Below are 20,016 nucleotides of genomic sequence, written 5' to 3'. Positions count from 1 at the left end.
ATGTGCAACTGTACATCTGTTTTCCAGTTTCAATTACAAATGAGTAGCCAGGACACAGGAAGCTAGTGAGGATCCCTTAATAGAAATAACTATATAAATAGAGGAAGAGTGTAGTGGTCATGTCTTCTTGAAAATGGTTCATAAGAATGTGCAATAAATATTAACAAGTGTGACTGGGGTAGGCAGAGTTTTAGACAGACAGATATGCAGCTACTGTTCGGCAGCATTACTGGGTATCCTGATCTTGTTGTAAGACAGGTTGTGCAGACAAATGAGAAATGATGAAGAAATTTAAAAGGATTAAATGGGGAAGACCCTACTAGAAGATATCTTGGGGGACACAACAAGTCAGCCACTTCCTTTTCCATGTCTTGGGTACTCCCAATGGTTAACAGCTCCTCCCTTATGTGTCTCTAGTTGAGGATGGGATAAATCTCCAGGTGGTCTTTCACTGCCACTTCATAAATGGCAAGATGAACTGCTATTGGGGTATAAGAGACACCTCCTCCTCCAAAAGGAGATACACCAAGAACTGCCAGGAAAGAGGATGTGACCTCAAACCTTCCGCATAACTATGCGCTTTACCTTCCTTAGGTTACAGCTAAGAGAGGCTCCCTGGGTATTTAAAACTTTCAGCATGCTACTTATGTTCTCTTACCTCGAATTTGTCAGGGTTATGCATTCCTGGGATTGACTGCATTAGGTGGGACGTTGGATGATTTCCAAAATCAGAGCTCACATAGCCAACACGAAGCCGGCCTTCGCTAGCCTTCAAGTCCTTTGGATGCTCATATGGTGGCTTGTGAAGGACGTTGATCTGGCAATCAAATTTACAAGATTTTTTTGAGACATGATAAAATTTAAATAAAATCTGAAGCACCAAGAGCAGAGATAGTAAATAGGACAGACTTTCAGAATTACACAGAATTATTAATTTTCCCCATATTTAGTTTCTATGCTACAGCACTGATGATGTTTCTGCTTATCACCCAATAATATTTGAAAACCATATCTGACCAATTCCCATATCTCAGGCAGAGGGTTGCACATTTGTTGCTCACACAGGCCGAGCAGTGTGTTACCCAAATCTGAGTTCAAATGGAGGCCTGAGCGTACTGCTTAGTCCACACATCCTCTGAAGAAAAAAGCCATGTATCAAAATTTGATCAAAAGATTCGTGTACTAAGGGAGCAATAGGGCCAGTCACTACAGGCTGCATACAGGCTGACAAATGTTAAGTGCACTGAACTGGCAATACAATTAGGCAATGGAGGAGAGAGCATATCATGTCAGTCTAAGCAAAAAGCTGAGTTCATTCGTTCTAAAAAGAGAGTCCCACCTATGGGTCCATGGTTAAGGTAGGTCAGTGTGGAGATGAGGCAGGATCAGATATTGAGGGAACAACATAGGATTCTAGAGAGACAAGTCAGGTGAGGCAATATCTTCTATTGGACCAACTTACGTTGGAGAAAGGAAAGCTCTCCTGGGACTGACGTGCTACACTACTATGGCACACACAGAAGAACTCTGTCAGATTGGGGGCAGAAGGGAGGTATTGCCAGAGTAAGAGGTTTTGGCAATCATAATTGATGGCTGTTAAATCTGACTGACCTCTTCCCAATACCAGAGAATACCAAACTGCATGAAACCAGGAAGCAAAAGAGACCCATCAATCTCAATAAGGTGGTAAACCTGAAGCCTGAGAACCCCTATTTTAAAATTAGCATTACATACCTCAATATAATTGACCAATGCACAATTTGTTTTTCCTCAGGTATAACCAAGTACATGGAAAAGTCTTCAAAATTCCTACCTTATCCAAACACAGATTTCCATGTCTCTCAGCAATAGCCTTCCTAAAGCTGTGAGAAAGGGGGTACAGCATGCTGTGATGAGGATGGACAGAAGGCAGTCTATTCTTCTCCAGCTGATCAGCTACAATGCTGACCAGCTTTTTCATTCTTTCATCATAATCTGTCCAGTCACAGACAATCTAAAAGACCAAGCAAAAGAACCAGGGGTCACCAATGAAATTAATAGGCAGCAGGTTTAAAACAAACAAAAGGAAGTACTTCACACAATGCAGTCAACTTGTGGAACTTGTTGCCAGGGGATGTTGTAAAGGCCAAAACTACAATGGGTTCAAAAAAAGAATTATCTAAATTCATGGAGAAGAGTTCCATCAATAGCTATCAGCCAAGATGGTCAGGGATGCAATCCCATGGCTCTGTATGTCCCTAAGCCTCTGACTGCCAGATGCTGGGACTTTATGACAGGGGATGAATCACATAATAATTGCTCACGTACTGTTCATTCCCTCTGAAGCATCTGGCACTGGCTACTGTCAGAAGCCAGGATACTGGGCTAGATGGACTACTGGTCTGACCCCGCATGGCCATTCTTATGAAAAATTAAATGGCTAGTTAGAATACTTTAAACAACTTTAAACCCCGGTCAGAGCTTTGAGAAGTTCTGTTGACAGGGGACTGTGATTAACATTTCTTCCATTCCAAGAGATAAAAAAGGTACTTGAAAAGTATTTTAATAACCATTACAGCTCATTTGTATTTCAAATCACCTATGACCCAAGCACTGTTCTGTAAGAGAAAATGGCTCCACAGTCTTATTTTCTAATTTGACTAAGACTTATTTCGGCTCCTTTTAAAACATATACACAAACATATCCTTAATATGTGGTTAGTCCTAGATATTTACATTAGAGTAATCTCCCATAGAATTACAGTCACAGCCCTCTCTCCTCACCTGCAAGCAGTGGGCTAAGTTGCAATAAGCATCTGGGAAATCAGGTTTCAGTTTCAGAGCAGTGCGATAAGAAGCAATGGCTTCTGGTATGTTCCCTGAATCCTGCAAAAGCGGAGACTAAATCAGCAAGCAGAAGCAGATTCAGGAATGAGTTTGCCAAATGCATCACCGTGTTATAAAATAAAAAAAGCTATGAACATGGCTGTACCTTGTGGATAGAGGCCAAGTTACTGTGGGCATCAGCAAATGCAGGATTTATCTGGATGGCACGGGTGTAACATTGTAAAGCTCCCTGAACATCCTGCATCTCCTTTAAAGTATTCCCCATATTGGAATAAGCATCTGCGAATGTGGGGCTGATTCTAAAATTAAAACACACACCATACATTATCCACAGTACAAGTTGTCTGTCCTCTAAGAATGCCCATCCAGACTGCTATTCAATTATTGGTTTGCATAACAGTTGTAAGCCATTTTCTAGATGACTGCAGAATTCCTGTCACCAGTCTTAGAGAATTTTAAAAAGCAAAATTCTTACCTAATAGCCTCTTTGTAATGCATCAGAGCTTCCTGCAGCTTTCCTTGCTGCTGCAGAACGCTTGCTAAATTTGAATGGGCAGCAGCAAACTCTGGGAACACCTATAGGAAACAAAGGAGAGAGTTAGTTTGCCCCTCAGATCTTCCAAGGGCATCACATTGCAGAAGAGTTAGAAGTGGGTTAACCCATGAAAGTTTATGCCCAAATAAATCTGTTAGTCTTTAAGGTGCCACAGGACTCCTTTTTTTTTTTTTTGTGGATACAGACTTACACGGCTACCCCCCCCCCGATAGTTATCTATTGTTATTCTCCTCGGCAAATTAATCAAATCTTAAACAGAAATACCACCGCCTCTATCTACTTCTTTATCAAGTACAATCCACCCCTCATATGTTCCCACCTTTTTTTGTCCACATCCTACCCTCCTGCTTATATCCAAATGTACCTCAAGAGCTTTCCTGTATAGGCGAACAGCCTCCTCAATGTTTCCCTGTTCTCGCTTGATGTTTGCCAGGTTATTAAGCGAGTCTGCATGTGTGGGACACAGACGAAGAGCTGTATTGTAACATTCTTCTGCTTCAGCAACCTTAGAAACAAAAGGAATTGTGTTCAAGCACAATTCTTCAGGACTGCATGCCTGCAGAACTCCCCCCAAGAATTACTGTGCTTCCCTGCAGAAAACGACCATGGGAGCAATTTTTTGGGGGGAATGCCCCCACAAACAGAGGTGAGGCATGGGGGATACAAGAGATTACATGCCACTACCCATCCACCCATTCTTTCTGTAAGGGCAGAGCTGCCCAGCTCAAGGCGGCTGCATCTTGGCTCCAATGATTGCAGATGAACAACGCCTCTCGGGTCCCAGTGCCAGTTGTGCTCCCCTTCTATGTGCTGGGAACCCTTCCTGGTTTTGGTGCGACCATGAGTGCCAGCGGTAGGGCAAGGAGGGTGGGTGGAATGGGGAAAGAGGCAGTGGGGAAGGAATGGGGGGGTGGCACAAGGCAGGGGGATAGGAGAATTGTGAGGGGGAAGCGGGAGCCCAGCATGCAGCATCATCTCAGCAGCAGCTGGGGTTCCCCCATTAAGCAGCCCCATCGAACCATCACCCTGACAAGCCCTTCCCCACTATACCTGGATCCCTCAGATGACTCCCCCCCACAGACACCCTACTCAACTGAACCCCAATCAGTTGCATCTGGACCTCCCTAAGCTCCCCAGACCCCACTGCTCCTGAGCCCCAACCATCTTCACCTGGATCCCCTACAGTCCCATTACCCCTGCACCCAGAACTCCCTAATGACCCTGTGTATCCAGATCTCCCACTGAGCCACCCGCACCCAGATTGCCTCATACAGGAACCTCTCATCTCACACCTGGATCCCCCCCACAATAAGTCACTCCACACTTTGATTCTGCTGGGCTGAGCCTGCCCACCCACACCAAGTGCACCTGGCGCAGATAGGCAGGCCCAGCTCTTGCACTGTGTTCGGGTTGGGTACAGCCTCACTGCTGAGTCCCTGCACCAGATCTCCCACCCCAAAGCAACCAGTGACTGGTGCTCTCAGCTACCATGCTGGAGCCACATTTATTGACAAAACATTTGCAGAATTTTAGAATGTGTGCATATTTTTTAATTTTTTGGTACATAATTCCTTCAGGAGCAAATATATCTACCTTTAAAAGCTTTGAGATGGAGCATTTTTTGCTCTTATTATTTCTCCTACAAGTTGACAAGCAAATCAATCAAATACTAAAGGCAACATCCCACCTTAAAGCTCATTATCATTCAAGGCATTGAAATAAATATCAGCTGAACCTTTCAAATACAGCAGACTGCAAGAAATCAAATGCTCCTTACACTGCCTTTCTCCTTTAGAGCATTGGCCAGATTACAATAGGCATCAGGGAAGTGTGGCTGTAGCTCAATAGCACGTCTGTAGGTGTCTATTGCCAGATCTATCAGTCCTTGCTCATAATACACACAGGCCAGGTTGCCATGCACAACTGCATGATTAGGACTCAGACTCAAGGCTCGTAAGTAGGCTGCTACAGCTCTGTAATGAGAGATGTGTGGTTAGAGTTCACATGGCCTATGTAAGATGACAGCAGAAAGTTATTTTTACATTTAACTTGGTCATACAGGTAACCTACACAAGAGAAAATAGGGTTTGTGCCTTTTGCTGCTTTGAGGTCAAGCAAGGCATGAAACATCTTGTCTACCCTGTAAGAGTAAGGACAACTGGAGAAAAAGGATTATGACATTACAGAAATTAAAAGTGAAACCCATCTGAGGAGACAAGTGATTTATTCAGACTGTTTAAAAAGCTTTGCTTCCTTTTTTGTGACATCTATTTAATTAACAGACTTGGGAGAATAACACACTCTGCTCCCATCAGTTAAGAGCCAAGAGAGCTTCTAATCCACATTGCAGTCATCAACAAATTCACACGTATCTCCAACCCCCAACAAAAAGGACTTGAAACCCCCAATATTTCTGAGGTAGACATACAAAAAACAAAAACTTCCTTCACAGGTCTCCTTTGCGTATCAAACTAAAAAAGGATCAATTCCCCCTTCCCAACCATCGCAAGTCACTTTTAAAGACAAAAATAACTTTAAATATATTTCTACTACATTAAGAAAAATCAGTTGTGAATGTAATATCTAAAAGAAAGTCATACATACAGAGATGTTTAATTCCTGAAACAAGATTTCTGTGGCCAACTAAATAGCTCTACAGAGCTAGTGTGAAAAGAAAGAAATAAGGTGCTTAGAGGACAAACTAAGTAGCTTCTAGAAGTGGTCTAAGATGCTGCCCTTCTACACATGGAATGCCTTCCCATCCAAATCCCTCCTCAAGTCCTCTTCTTCCATAAAACCAAGGAGAGTCATTTAAACTGAGGATCCACACATTGATTATTTTTCCAGAATGCTCTTGCCATAAATAACCTTGTATTCTTCTGGTTCTCATCCCTGTTCCTTCTCATATACCCTCCAGTCCCTACTATTTTGTTACTTTCCCCTTTGTTAACTAGGTCAAGTTAAAATTAGACTATACTTTTCAGGACAGAGACCTTGTGATTAGTCTACAGCATGCAGCTTTTACCACATTTAGCATAATACATTTCTTGCTTTAACAGGTACCCTGATCCAAGAGTGTCTTCTCTTTTGCACACCAGTCCTCCTGACGGATATGTTTTACTTTTGGAACAACGCTACATCAGCAGATTTTTGAGATAATGTAGCCAAGCTCAGGCCATCTCAGACAACTTTACAGTCTGTTTCCAATAGAGCCCTTTTGCATTATTTGCTTTATCTTAAATTTATCTATATTGTAGGTGAATAATCCCCACGTGGGATGAAGTAAAGTGTTCTTTTTGCTTGTGATTACTCTTACTTTAGAAGCTATGAGGAACAAGAGATCTTGCTTTAAAAATGCTACTCTTTTATACCAAATTTATTTTGCCAAAATATATCAATTTAACACAACAAAGTGTTAAATTATGGCAAAGCATTCTTATTATTGTAGCTCACTTTCCATTATTCTGCCTCCTCATCCCCAACCCACGAGTCATTCCTTGCTCAGTTATGTGTAATTTAGATTGTAAACATGTATTAAGAATCTACCTTTTTTTACTTGTCTGAAGATCATGCACACCTGTGCTTCTATATAAATAAAAATCTCACGTGGCTAAGAATCTTGATTCCTAGAAAATACATTAATTTAATAATGCATTTACACAGTGGAACAGATCACCAAAAGGTAATCAACAAATCAGAAATCTTTCTAAGAAACATGTTCTAGTTTAACCACACATTATGGAGCTAGATATAGGAATTACTGAGTCAAATTCTAGGATCTGCATTGTGCAGGTGGCCAGAATAGAACATTATGTGCCTTTCATGCCATCTATGAAATTCAAAAGCTGCAAGTCAGTCAATACAAATTATAACCTTATTTACGAATTCAGACACAGTATGGTACACAGCACTAAAACAGCACAACCTGGCTCTTTTCCCAGGAAAAAATTATGGACTAAAAGTTTGAGATTCATGGGTTTAGATTAACAATGATCTCACAAAACTAAAATGAAGGCCAATGAAGACATCCATGCAATGTATTGCAGCAGTCAAAAATACTGTAATACATATGCTAGCGAAAATAAAATAGACAAAAAGTTCTCAGCTGAATATAGTGCTCCATTTTAGTTGTCCTATCTCAGAAGTAGAAGAGTGTGTAGAGAAGAGCAGTAGCATGAAGGATGTGAAGGTCTGGAATTAAGTTGATATAAAAAGCATATCAAATAAAATGACTATTCATCCTTTCCCATAAACCAGAAGGAAGGGGAAAAAAGGAATTCAAAATGAAGAAGGCTGAAAAATGAATAGGATATTAAAGGAATTGGCGCGTGAAATTGCGAGTCCGTTAGCAAGAATTTTTTAAGCAATCTATAATCTCGGGGGTTGTGCCGTATGACTGGAGGATCGCTAATGTAGTTCCTATTTTTAAGAAAGGGAATAAAAGTGATCCGGGTAATTATAGGCCTGTTAGCTTGACGTCTGTAGTATGTAAGGTCTTGGAAAAATTTTAAGGGAGAAAGTAATTAAGGACATAGAGGTCAATGGTAATTGGGACGAACTGCAACACGGATTTACTAAAGATAGATCATGTCAAACCAATCTGATCTCCTTCTTTGAGAAGATGACGGATTACTTAGATAAAGGAAATGCGGTAGATATAATTTACCTAGATTTCAGTAAGGCGTTCGACATGGTTCCGCATGGGGAACTGTTAGTTAAATTGGAAAAGATGGGGATGAATATGAAAGTTGTAAGGTGGATAAGGAACTGGTTAAAGGGGAGACTCCAGCGGGTCATATTGAAAGGTGAACTGTCAGGCTGAAAGGAGGTCACTAGTGGAGTCCCTCAAGGATCGGTTTTGGGACCAATCTTATTTAACCTTTTTATTACTGACCTTGGCACAAAGAGCGGGAATGTGCTAATAAAGTTTGCGGATGACACAAAGCTGGGGGGTATTGCTAACACGGAGAAGGACAGGGATACTATTCAGGAAGATCTGAACCACCTTGTAAACTGGAGTAATAGAAATAGGATGAAATACAATAGTGAAAAGTGCAAGGTTATGCACTTAGGAATTAATAATAAGAATTTTGGGTATACGTTGGGGGCGCATCAGTTGGAAGCGACGGAGGAGGAGAAGGACCTTGGGGTACTGGTTGATAGCAGGATGACTATGAGTCGCCAATGTGATACGGCTGTTAAAAAAGCAAATGCAATTTTGGGATGCATCAGGCGGGGTATTTCCTGCAAGGATAAGGAAGTGTTAGTACCGTTATACAAGGCGTTGGTGAGACCCCATCTGGAATACTGTGTGCAGTTCTGGTGTCCCATGTTCAAGAAGGATGAATTCAAACTGGAACAGGTTCAGAGACGGGCTACAAGGATGATCCAAGGAATGGAAAAACTGCCTTATGAAAGGAGACTCAAAGAGCTTGGCTTGTTTAGCCTGGCCAAAAGAAGGCTGCTGGGGGGATATGCTTGCTCTATATAAATATATCAGGGGGGTTAATGTTAGGAAGGGAGAGGAATTATTTAAGTTTAGTATTAATGTAGGCACGAGGACGAATGGGTATAAATTGGATATTAGGAAGTTTAGACTTGAAATTAGACGAAGGTTTCTAACCATTAGGGGAGTGAAGTTCTGGAACAGCCTTCCGAGGGAAGTAGTAGGGGCAAAAGACTTTTCTGGCTTTAAGACAAAGCTTGATAAGTATATGGAGGGGATGTTATGATAGGATCGTTAATTTGGGCAATTAATCTTGGATTACCACCAGATAGGTCTGCTCAATGGTCTGCGGGGAGATGTTGGATGGGATGGGAACTGAGTTACTGCAGAGAATTCCTTCTTGGGTGCTGGCTGGTGACTCTTGCCCACATGCTCAGGGTTTAGCTGATCGCCATATTTGGGGTCGGGAAGGAATTTTTCTCCAGGGCGGATTGGCAGGGGCCCTGGAGGTTTTTCGCCTTTCCCTGCAGCGTGGGGCACGGGTCGCTTGCTGGTGGATTCTCTGCAGCTTGAGGTCTTCAAACCAATTTTGAGGATTTCAATAACTCGGTCCTGGGTTAGGGGTTGTTATAAAATCGGATGGGTGGGGTTCTGTGGCCTGCCTTGTGCAGGAGGTCAGACTAGATGATCATATTGGTCCCTTCTGGTCTATGAGTCTATGAGAAAGAGAAAAAGCTGATAGCTATACAGGTTTAAGGAACTCTCTTCCTCCTAAATCCAAAGTGATCTGAAAGTGGAAATATTTTATAAGCGGCTGGCCAAGCATCAAGTACAGACATTGTTGAACTAGACGGGCCAATTTTTTTTTTGTTTGTTTTGACATGGCAATCATACGTAACAACAAAGCTATCATTTGTATGTGCTCTTCCCTGATCTTACAGCTCATAAATTTCAACCTGTGTATTAGAATTGGAAGACTGAGCCATCCTAAAGTCACCATCATAATCCAGGAACCACCTTCCCAATAATCGTCAACTTGCAAATTCCTAGTTCAGGCTTTCAGAAAGAAACAACTCTGGTTCCAATGAACAACTAACTATGGTACTCACGGCCCCCGCACAACACTGGTATGACAGCATCACAATCTTTAATGTATTTATCCTCCCAAAACCCTCTGTGAGGTAGGGTAGTGCTATTTTCCTTCTTTTACAAATGGGAAATTGAGGCATGATGGTTTTCCCAAGGTCACACAGGGAGTGTCTGAGTAGAGGAGAGAACTGAACCCAGGTTTCCCAAGTCCTAAGCACAGAAAGGGCAAATTCAATAAAGACCAAAAATGTTCTGCATAAAGCATCAACTCACATCTGTCTCATCACTTTGAAATTAAAACAAGTGGAGACCAGCAGTCTGTCTTGTCCAGTATTCTATGAGAAAGAGGTCTGTACTGGATTCTTCAGAGAAAGTTACAAGAAACCCTGCAGTAGCAATTATGGAATAAACAGTCCTCACAGAAAGTTTCTTCCTAGCCCCCATGCCTTATGCCTTGAAACACAAGGATTTATATCTGTTTTTAAAAAAAAACATCAAGAATTTTAAGTCCTAACTTTTGTAACTCTAGATGGTCTCATTAGCCACATCAGTTTTGAAACCATTTAAAATTCTACACTCTTGGCTTCAACAGGATCCTGTAGCAGTGAATAACTGTGTATTGCACATAACAGTATTTCCTTTAATCGGTTTTAAATCTGCTGGCACGATTTTATTGAATTCACATCTCCTTTTATATCTACGCAGTCCCAATCTTTTCAGTCTTCACTCAGAAGTTTCTCTACGCCTTTTAATCATTTATCTCCAGCTTCTGATGCCCCACCTCTAATTTTTAATCACACCATTTTTGAAATAGGGTGTCCAGAACAGAACACGGTATTCCAGAGGCAAGAATACATTTGAACTCTACAACGCATCTTCATAATTATCCTAACACCATTTTCTTTTTTGATAACCACTGCACATTGAGTATCCAAAGATCACCAAGTTATTTTTTCAAGTTTTTACATATAATTTAAAGACCAATAAGGTCTGAATACGAATAGCTCAAATTATCCCTCCTAAATAGCATTGAAATTCACTGTCAGTGAATTTAATCTGCTATTATCTTGCCCATTCAGTAAGCTACATTAGATTGCTTGGTCTTCTCTGGTCTTGATTAACCTAATAATGTGTGTCCTCAAAGGTTATCTACTATTTTAATTCCGACTCTTCAAGATGACCATGTCTATGGATCCATACTCTAGGAAAAATGTTTATCCTCAGCAACTGAACTTGGAAGTTTCCAGAAAGCATTTGTACCCTGTTTACATGTTCATGCATCCAATCTGAAGATAAGGTGCAGAAACCATTCCTTCACCAGTCAGGTCTTTCAGTGTAATACAAATGTACTGTAAGGAGGAGGGCAGAGAACAGATTCCTAGGAGCAACCTTGAAGAAACAGTTGCTATGCTAATTAATTATTCTTTAAACATGGCAAAACAGTTGCCATGGAGTCTGAGGATTTTTTATTTTTTAAACAGCGAGGAAAGTCTGCTGTCCCAAACTGAGAACTTCATCAAGGCTAAATTCAGAGTAATGCTGCACAAAAATATGGATGGATTGCAGGTAGCAGACTTGAATATCTCCACAACGGCAACATTTCTGAAACATGACATGGCTGTGTTAGATACTGTGGAACATGCTCTAACACTTGCTGATACTGAAACTCCCACTGGTACACAGCAAGAGAGTATGCTGAGTAATTCAGTACAGCAGTGCCTGGATGAAAATGGATTAACTTCAATGCCACAGACTCTCTCAGGGTCCACATGTCCAGTAAAAGGCCCAGCTCAAGACTAAACTCAATGATTAGGGTTGTATGTTCTGATTGAGAAAGTGTTCATTTACCAAACATGGTGCCACTGCACACAGACCAAGCCAGCGGACTTTGCCTCAGCCATTCAGACTTGCTTCTGATGAACAGAGAGGAACTGGGAGTGAATCTGAAGGTGGAAGGCAATTTGGGTAAAAGTGATCATGAAATGATGATTTCACAATTCTAAGGAAAGAAAGGAGAGAGCAGCAAAATAAGGTCAACAAATATCAAAAAGATAGACTAAAACTCAGAATTGGTAGGCAAGGTCCTGTGGGATAAGGGCATTCAGGAGAGCTGGCAGTTGCTCAAGGAGACAGCTTTCTGTTATGCCTTTAATACCATCCTGATGAAAAGGAAAAATAGGAAGAACAGTAAGAGGTGAATATAGCTCCATCAGGAGCACTTCAATTACCCCAAAATCAAAAGGAATCCTACAAAACTGGGAACATGGACAAAACTGCTAAGGCATATAAAAGAATAGCACAAGCATGAAAGGACAAAGCCAGAAAGGCTAAGGCATAAAATGAGGTTATACCTAACAAGGAACAAAAGGCAATAAAAATTAAAGGCAATTTAAATATATTCAGATTAAGAGAGACAAAGGGAAACTGTAAGCCCTCTACTTAACATCTGTTATTAACTCTCCTTTCCTGTTATCAAGACGGCTGAGGTATTTAATGCCTATTTTGCTTCAGTCTTCACTAAAAAATGAAATGGTGACCAGTACTCAACACAATATTAACAAGCGGGAAGGAATGCAAGCCAAAATAGGGAAAGAACAGGTTAAAGAATATTTAGAAAAGTTAAATACAAATCAGCAGGGCCTGAGGAAATTCATCCTAGAGTACTTAAGGAGCTAGCTGAAGCAGCCTCAGAACTAACAGCAATTATCTTTGAGAACTCATGAAGGACAGATGAGGTCCCAGAGGACTGGAGAGGGGCAAAACAGTACCTATCTTTAAAAAGACGCACAAAGAGGACCCGGGGAATTATAGGTCAGTTAGGCTAACTTTGATATCCAGTAAGGTAGTGGAATGAGTTATTAAACAATCAATCAATTTGTAACCATCTAGAACAGGGGTTGGCAACCTTTCAGAAGTGGTATGCCGAGTCTTCACTTATTCACTTTAACTTAAGGTTTCGCGTGCCGGTAAAATATTTTAACGTTTTTCAGAAGGTCTCTCTCTAAGTCTATATTATGTAACTAAACTATTGTTGTATTTAAATAAACAAGGTTTTCAAAATGTTTAAGAAGCTTAAATTTAAAATTAAATTAAAATGCTGATCTTACGCTGCTGGCCCACTCAGCCCACTGCCAGCCTGGGGTTCAGTTCATTTAGTTCGGCAGCGGGCTGAGCGGGACCTGCGGGACCCTGGCTGGTAAAAGGCCGGCAGCTGGGACCAAATGGGCAGCACACTGAGAAGGGCCAGCAGCCAGGACCCCAGACCAGGGGTGCAGGTGGGAGGTGCAGGAGCTCCCGTTTGGTGCTCAGGGTGGGGATGCGGGGGGATGTGAGAGTCAGGGCATGGAGTGGGGGGGGGGTTGGGTATGTGTGGGGGGCACAGGAGTCAGAACAGGGGCTGGAGGTGTGCGAGGAGGTGCAGGAGTCAGGGTGTGGGATGGCTGAGTATGTGGGGGGTGCAGAAATCAGGGCTGGAGTTGTGGGGGGTGCAGGGGTCAGAGCAGAGGACTGGGGTTCTCAGCTCATGGGGGGTGCTACCAGCATCCTGCCATGAGCGGCTCACAGCAGGGGGCTGGAGGGGATATGCCCGATTCCATCCCTTTCCCCAGCGCCCCGTCTGTCCCCACCTGTTCTCTGCCTCCTCCCCAGAGCAGCGAGCATGCTGCTCCGCTCCGCTCCCCCCCTCCGCCCCCACACACACAAGGGCCATCAGCTGATCGGTGCAGAAAAGGAGAGGAGGAGGGGCAGGAAAGCAGCACACTGGGGGAAGCAGCAGGGGAGGGGGGGAGCTTGGCTGCTGGAAGGACCAAGCTTCTGCCTCCTGCTCCCACAGGAGAGAACGGTGGGCGGAGGGGCTTAGTGGGACCAGGACTCTGGCAGGCAGCAGACAGCAGTGTGCCATTAAAAATTGGTTCGAATGCCGTCTTTGGCACGCATGCCGCAAGTTGCCAACACCTGATCTAGAGGATAATAGGGTTACAAGAAATCGACAGCATGGGTTCATCAAGAATGCATCATGCCAAACCAACTGAATTTCCTTCTCTGACAGGGTTACTGGCCTGGAGAATAGAGAAAACGGAGTAGACATGATAAACCTTTATTTCCATAAAGGATTTTGACACAGTTCCACTTGACAGTCTCATAAGCAAACAAGGGAAATATGGTCTAGATGAAGTTACTATAAGGTGGGTTCACAACTGGTTGAAAGACTAAAAGAGTAATCATCAGTGGCTCGCTGTCAAACTAGGACGGTGTACATAGTGGGATTCTGTAGGGGTCAGTCCTATCTTACTCAATATTTTTCATTAATTACTTGGTGAAGAAGTGGAGAGTATGCTTATAAAATGTGCAGATGACAACAAGTTTGAAGGGGTTGCAGCACTTTGGAGGGCAGGATTAGATTCAAACCAACTGACAAATTAGAGAACTTCTCTGAAATTTTCTCTGAAATCAACAAAAGGAAATTCAGTGAGGTGCAAAGGACTACCCTTAGCAAGGAAAACAAATGCACAACTACAAAGCGAAGAATAACTAGGTAGGTGGCAGTAACACTGAAAAGAATCTGGGAATTATAGTGCATTAGAAGCTGAATGAGTCTAGCATGTGATGCAGTTATGAAAAAGGCTAATATTCAGGGGCATATTAACAAGACTATTGTATATAGGACATAGGAGGTAACACTCCCATCCTATTCGGCACTGGTGAGGACTCAGCTGGAGTAGTGGGACAATTCTGGGCACCACACTTTAGGAAAGATGTGGACAAAATGGAGAGAGTTCATAAGAGAGCAACAGGAAGTGATAAAGTTTAGAAAACGTGACCTATGACTAAGAGAAAAGGCTGAAGTAAAACTTGGGCGTGTTTAGTTTTGAGAAAAGAAGACTGAGGGGGGACTTGATAATGTTAAGCATTGTTAGAAAGAGGACAATAGTTGTTCTCCATATCTACTGAAGGCAGGACAAATAGTAAAGGGCATAATTTTCAGCAAGGGAGATTTCGGCCTAGTCTACACTACGCGTTTAAACCGATTTTAGCAGCATTACACCGATTTAACCCTGCTCCGGTCCACACAACGAGGCCCTTTATATCAATATAAAGGGCTCTTTAAACCGGTTTCTGTACTCCTCCCCAACGAGAGGAGTAGTGCTGAAATTGGTATTGCCATGTTGGATTAGGGTTAGTGCGGCCGCACATCAACGGTATTGGCCTCCGGGCAGTATCCCACAGTGCACCATTGTGACCGCTCTGGAAAGCAATCTGAACTCGGATGCACTGGCCAGGTAGACAGGAAATGCCTTGCGAACTTCTGAATTTCATTTCCTGTTTGCCGAGCGTGGAGAGTTTACCAGCACAGGTGACCACGCAGAGCTCATCAGCACAGGTAACAATGCAGTCTCCTAAGAATCGAAAAAGTGCTCCAGCATGGACCGCACGGGAGGTACTGGATCCGATCACTATATGGGGAAAGGATTCCGTGCTAACAGAACTCCGTTCCAAAAGACGAAATGAAAAATCATTTGAAAAAATTTCCAAGGCCATGATGCAGAGGCCACACCAGGGACTCAGTACAGTGCCGTGTGAAACTTAAGGAGCTCAGACAAGCCTACCAGAAAACCTAAGAAGCAAACGGAAGGTCCAGGGCAGGGCCGAAAACATGCCGCTTCTACGCTGAGCTGCATGCAATTCTAGAGGGGTCCCCCACCACTACCCCACCCCTGTCCGTGGATTCCAAGGTGAGGGTGGTAATCTCAGCCATGGCTAAGGATTCTGCTGACGGAGAAGATGAGGAGGAAGAGCTTGCAGAGAGCTCACAGCACTTCGTTCTCCCTAACAGCCAGGAGCTTGATCTCACCCTGACGGAATTACCCTCCCAAGCCACTATCCCACACAATGAAGCCACGGAAGGGACCTCTGGTGAGCGTACCTTTGTAAATATAAAACATGGTTTAAACGCAAGCGTTTTTTAATGATTAATTTGCCCTGAGGACTTAGGATGCATTTGCGGCCAGTACAGTTATTGGAAAAGTCTGTTAACATGTCTGGGGATGGAGTGGAAATCCTCCAGAGACATCTCCATGAAGCTCTCCTGCCAAGAAACCTTGCAGAAGGTTTCTGGGCAGGGCAGCCTTATTCCGTCCTCCATGGTAGCACACTTGACCACACCATGCATGTAGCAAGTAATCTGGTATCACTGCATGACAAAGCCTAGCTGCGTATGGTCCCGGTGTTTGCTGGCATTCAAGCAAGATCCGTTCTTTATCTCGCTGTTTTATCCTCAGGAGAGTGATATCGTTCATGGTAACCTAGTTGAAATTCAGGAATTTAATTAAGGGGACAGAGATGGCCATTCCTACTGGGCTGTTTGCCTGTTGCTTAAAAGAAATCCTTCCTTGCAGACAGCCAAGCGGGAGGGGGTAAGGGGGTGATTGGCACTGAGCTTTTTTGCGTTTGGCTAGCAGTGATCTTCCATGATAGCATCCACGCGGTGGGGGGAGGGGTAAAGCGATCATCACAGAATTGGATGGGGGGGCGGTTTCTGCTGCTGCATGTTAACAGGAAAGAAGCAGCACTTAATGGGCTTTGCTTGTTATTTGGGAAAGGAGGGCACTGTATATATGAAGGCTGCAGAAGCCAAAAGACAATGGCTTACCATGGACGCATGCAAGCTGAATTCTGATGCCCGGACCTGCGTCTGTGATCTCTCTAACACCAGAGCCACAGGCACTCAATATTAAGATGCAAAATGCGACCTTGTAGTGAAATCACATGTGCTATGTAAGGTGAATAGTGTTGTTCACCGTGAAAAAGTATAAGCATTGTTCTGTAAAATGTATCTTTTTAAATACTTCTCTCCCTTTTTTCCCTCCCTCATGCAGCTGCAAATTTTTCAAGCCTCCCTACTCCATCCCAAAGGCTAGCTCAGATAAGGCGGTGGAAAAAAAAAAGACGCGAGACGAAACGTTCTCGAAAATCATGGAAGTGACCCGCAATGAAAGAGCTCATCTGAATGAGTGGAAGGACGTGGTATCAAATTACAGGAAAGATGCCAGTGAACGTGAGGACAGGAGGGATGCTTGAGATAAGAGGTGGCGGCAGGAAGATCAGAGGTGCAGGCAGGCAGATCAGTGGTGGCGGGATGCAACTCTGGGGCTGCTGCGTGATCAAACTGACATGCTTCGGCATCTGGTGGAGCTTCAGGAACAGCAGCAGGATCACAGAGTGCCACTGCAGCCTGTGTAACCACTCTCATCCCTCACCATGTTCCATATCCTCCTCACCCAGACGTGTAAGAATGCATGAGGGGAGGCTCCATGCACCCACCCACTCCACCCTCGTAGACAGCCCAACCAAAAGGCTGTCATTACTTTGAAATTTTTTTAGTGGCCTTTTCCTTCCCTCCTGTCCTCCTCCCAAATCACACCCGGGCTACCTTGTCAGTTCTCTCCCTCTTTTTATAATGAATTAATAAAAAATACATGATTTTTAAACAATAGTGATTTTATTTCCTTAAGCAAGCTGTAAATTGAAACAGGAGGGTGGGAGGCTTACAGGGAATGAGTCAATCAAGAGGGGGGGCTTCATCAAGGAGAAACAAACACAGCAGTCACTCCGTACCCTGGCCCATGATTAAACTCATTTTCAAAGCTTTTCTGATGCGCACCACTTCCTGGTGTGCTCTTCTAATCGCCCTGGTGTCTGGCTGTGCGTAATCAGCAGCCAGGTGATTTGCCTCAGCCTCCCACTCCACCATAAAGGTCTCCTCCTTACTCTCACAGAAACTGTGGAGCACACAGCAAGCAGCAATAATATAGGGGATATTGGTTTGGTTGAGGTCTGAGCAAGTCAGTAATGTGCGCCAGCGCGCCTTTAAACGGCCAAATGCACATTCTACCACCATTCTGCACTTGCTCAGCCTGTAGTTGAACAACTCCTGACTACTGTCCAGACTGCCTGTGTATGGCTTCATGAGCCATGGCATCAAGGGGTAGGCTGGGTCACCCAGGATAACTACAGGCATTTCAACATCCCCAACTGTTATCTTCTGGTCTGGGAAGTAATTCCCTTGCTGCAGCCATTTAAACAGAGTAGTGTTCCCGAAGACGCGAGTGTCATGAACCCTTCCCGGCCATCCCACGTGGATATTGGTGAAACGTCCCTTGTGATCCACCAGTGCTTGCAGCACCATTGAAAAGTATCCCTTGCGGTTTATGTACTGGGTGTCCTGGTGCTCCAGTGCCAAGATAGGGATGTGTGTTCCATCTATCGCCCCACCTCAGTTAGGGAATCCCATTGCAGCAAAGCCATCCACTATGACCTGCACATTTCCCAGAGTCACAACCTTTCGTAGTAGCAGCTTAATGATTGCTTTTGCTACTTGCATCACAGCAGCCCCCACAGTAGATCTGCCCACTCCAAATTGATTCCCGACTGACTGGTAGCTGTCTGGCGTTGCAAGTTTCCAGAGGGCTATTGCCACTCGCTTCTCAACTGTGAGGGCTGTTCTCATCTTGGTATTCTGGCGTTTCAGGGCAGAGGAAAGCAAGTCACAAAGCTCCATGAAAGTGCCCTTATGCATGCGAAAGTTTCGCAGCCACTGCGAATCGTCCCAAACCTGCAAAACTATGCGGTCCCACCAGTTTGCGCTTGTTTCCCGGGCCCAAAATCGGCGTTCAATCGCTAGAACCTGCCCCATTACCAGCATGATCTCCAAAGCGCAGGGGCCCGCGGTTTGAGAGAATTCTGCGTCCATGTCCTCATCACTCTCATCGATGCGCTGCCGTAGCCGCCTCCTCCTCACCTGGTTTTGCAGGTCCTGGTTCAGCATAGACTGCACGGTAACGCGCGAAATGTTTAAAGCGTGAAACAGTTGTCTGCTGCTTTCACGGAGGGAGGGGTGAGGCTGTACCCAGAACCACCCGCAGCAATGTTTTTTGCCCCATCAGGCACTGGGATCTGGACCCAGAATTCCAAGGGACAGGGGAGACTGCGGGAACTATGGGATAGCTACCCATAGTGCAATGCTCCGGAAATCGACACTAGCCTCGGTATATGGACGCACACAACTGAATTAATGTGCTTAGTGTGGCTGCATGCACTTGACTTTATACATTCTGTAAATTCGGAATAATCCGGTAGTGTAGACATACCCTTAGGTTGGATATTAGAAAAAGGTTTAACTATATGGGTAGCTAAGTTCTCGAACAGGCTTCCAAGGGAGGCTGTGGAATACCCATCACTGAAGATTGGACAAACACCTGTCAGGGATGGTCTAGACCAGTGGTTCCCAAACTTGAACAACCTGTGAACCCCTTTCACTAAAATGTCAAGTCTCACAAACCCCCTCCCAAAAAATTAATATTTCCAAGGATTTTCTCCTTTACCTGAATATAAATGATAAAAGCAGTGATCTTGGAAATACAAAATTTGTTTTTATGATATGCTTATTTAATAATAATAAATAATGTGCATCATTACAGAATTTATTACACTATGGAAATGTCAATCTTCTTCCAAGGTCTCACTTTCATAGCTTGAATAAGCTTGTTATAAGACAAGGCTCCTATGTTTCATCAAGGAGTATCAGATGTGAAACAGCACGAAGGTTTTTAAGAAGCCAGCTCAAAGAGTTCCTCCTACACAAGCATTCAGGTCTTGAGCACTCCAGGCAAACAACACACATTACAACAAAGCTTAAACTTGTTCTTCATAATTTTAAAAATAATACTAGCTGCCTATTTAATTTTAAAAACAGCAAAAAATATCCACCTCCCTTTCCATTTCTTATAAGGAGTCATGAATTTTAAATCACTCCAGTGTAATAGATATGCTTGCTTTGATCTGCTTAGCTCTTGGAAGTCCAGCGGCTCCAGGCTGCTGGTCCCATGCTGCCCAGGGTCCCTAGGGACAGCTCTGTCCCCCATTAGGGAATTTTTTCCCCACGAGAACCCCCTGTAGCATTTCACAAACCCCAGTTTGGAAACCACTGGTCTAGACTCTAGATTTACTTGGTTCTGCCTCAGTACAAGGGCCTGGACTTTATGACCTCTTGAGGTCCCTTCCAGCCCTACACATCTATGATTCTATGAACACAAGTCAACTA

The 20,016-nt window shown here is 43.6% G+C and overlaps 1 protein-coding gene across 4 annotated transcripts in view; it reads right to left on the bottom strand.

The window, feature by feature from the left end:
• OGT (O-linked N-acetylglucosamine (GlcNAc) transferase) overlaps positions 1-20,016 on the bottom strand; it is an 80,593-nt gene that overhangs the window by 45,368 nt on the left and 15,209 nt on the right. For all 4 annotated transcript variants that reach the window (XM_030575007.1, XM_030575008.1, XM_030575010.1 and 1 more), the window contains 7 exons: positions 5,160-5,355; positions 3,747-3,887; positions 3,302-3,402; positions 2,972-3,125; positions 2,764-2,865; positions 1,814-1,993; positions 659-817 (listed from right to left, as the gene is read on the bottom strand). In XM_030575007.1, the coding sequence (XP_030430867.1) occupies positions 659-817; positions 1,814-1,993; positions 2,764-2,865; positions 2,972-3,125; positions 3,302-3,402; positions 3,747-3,887; positions 5,160-5,355 (1,033 nt within the window). The remainder of the gene's footprint in view (positions 1-658; positions 818-1,813; positions 1,994-2,763; positions 2,866-2,971; positions 3,126-3,301; positions 3,403-3,746; positions 3,888-5,159; positions 5,356-20,016) is intronic.

The sequence above is a fragment of the Gopherus evgoodei genome, chromosome 9 (assembly GCF_007399415.2).
Source record: "Gopherus evgoodei ecotype Sinaloan lineage chromosome 9, rGopEvg1_v1.p, whole genome shotgun sequence".
NCBI lineage: Eukaryota > Metazoa > Chordata > Testudines > Testudinidae > Gopherus > Gopherus evgoodei.
The sequence above is the reverse complement of the archived record's forward strand: the minus strand, read 5'-3'. Positions and strand labels throughout refer to the sequence as shown.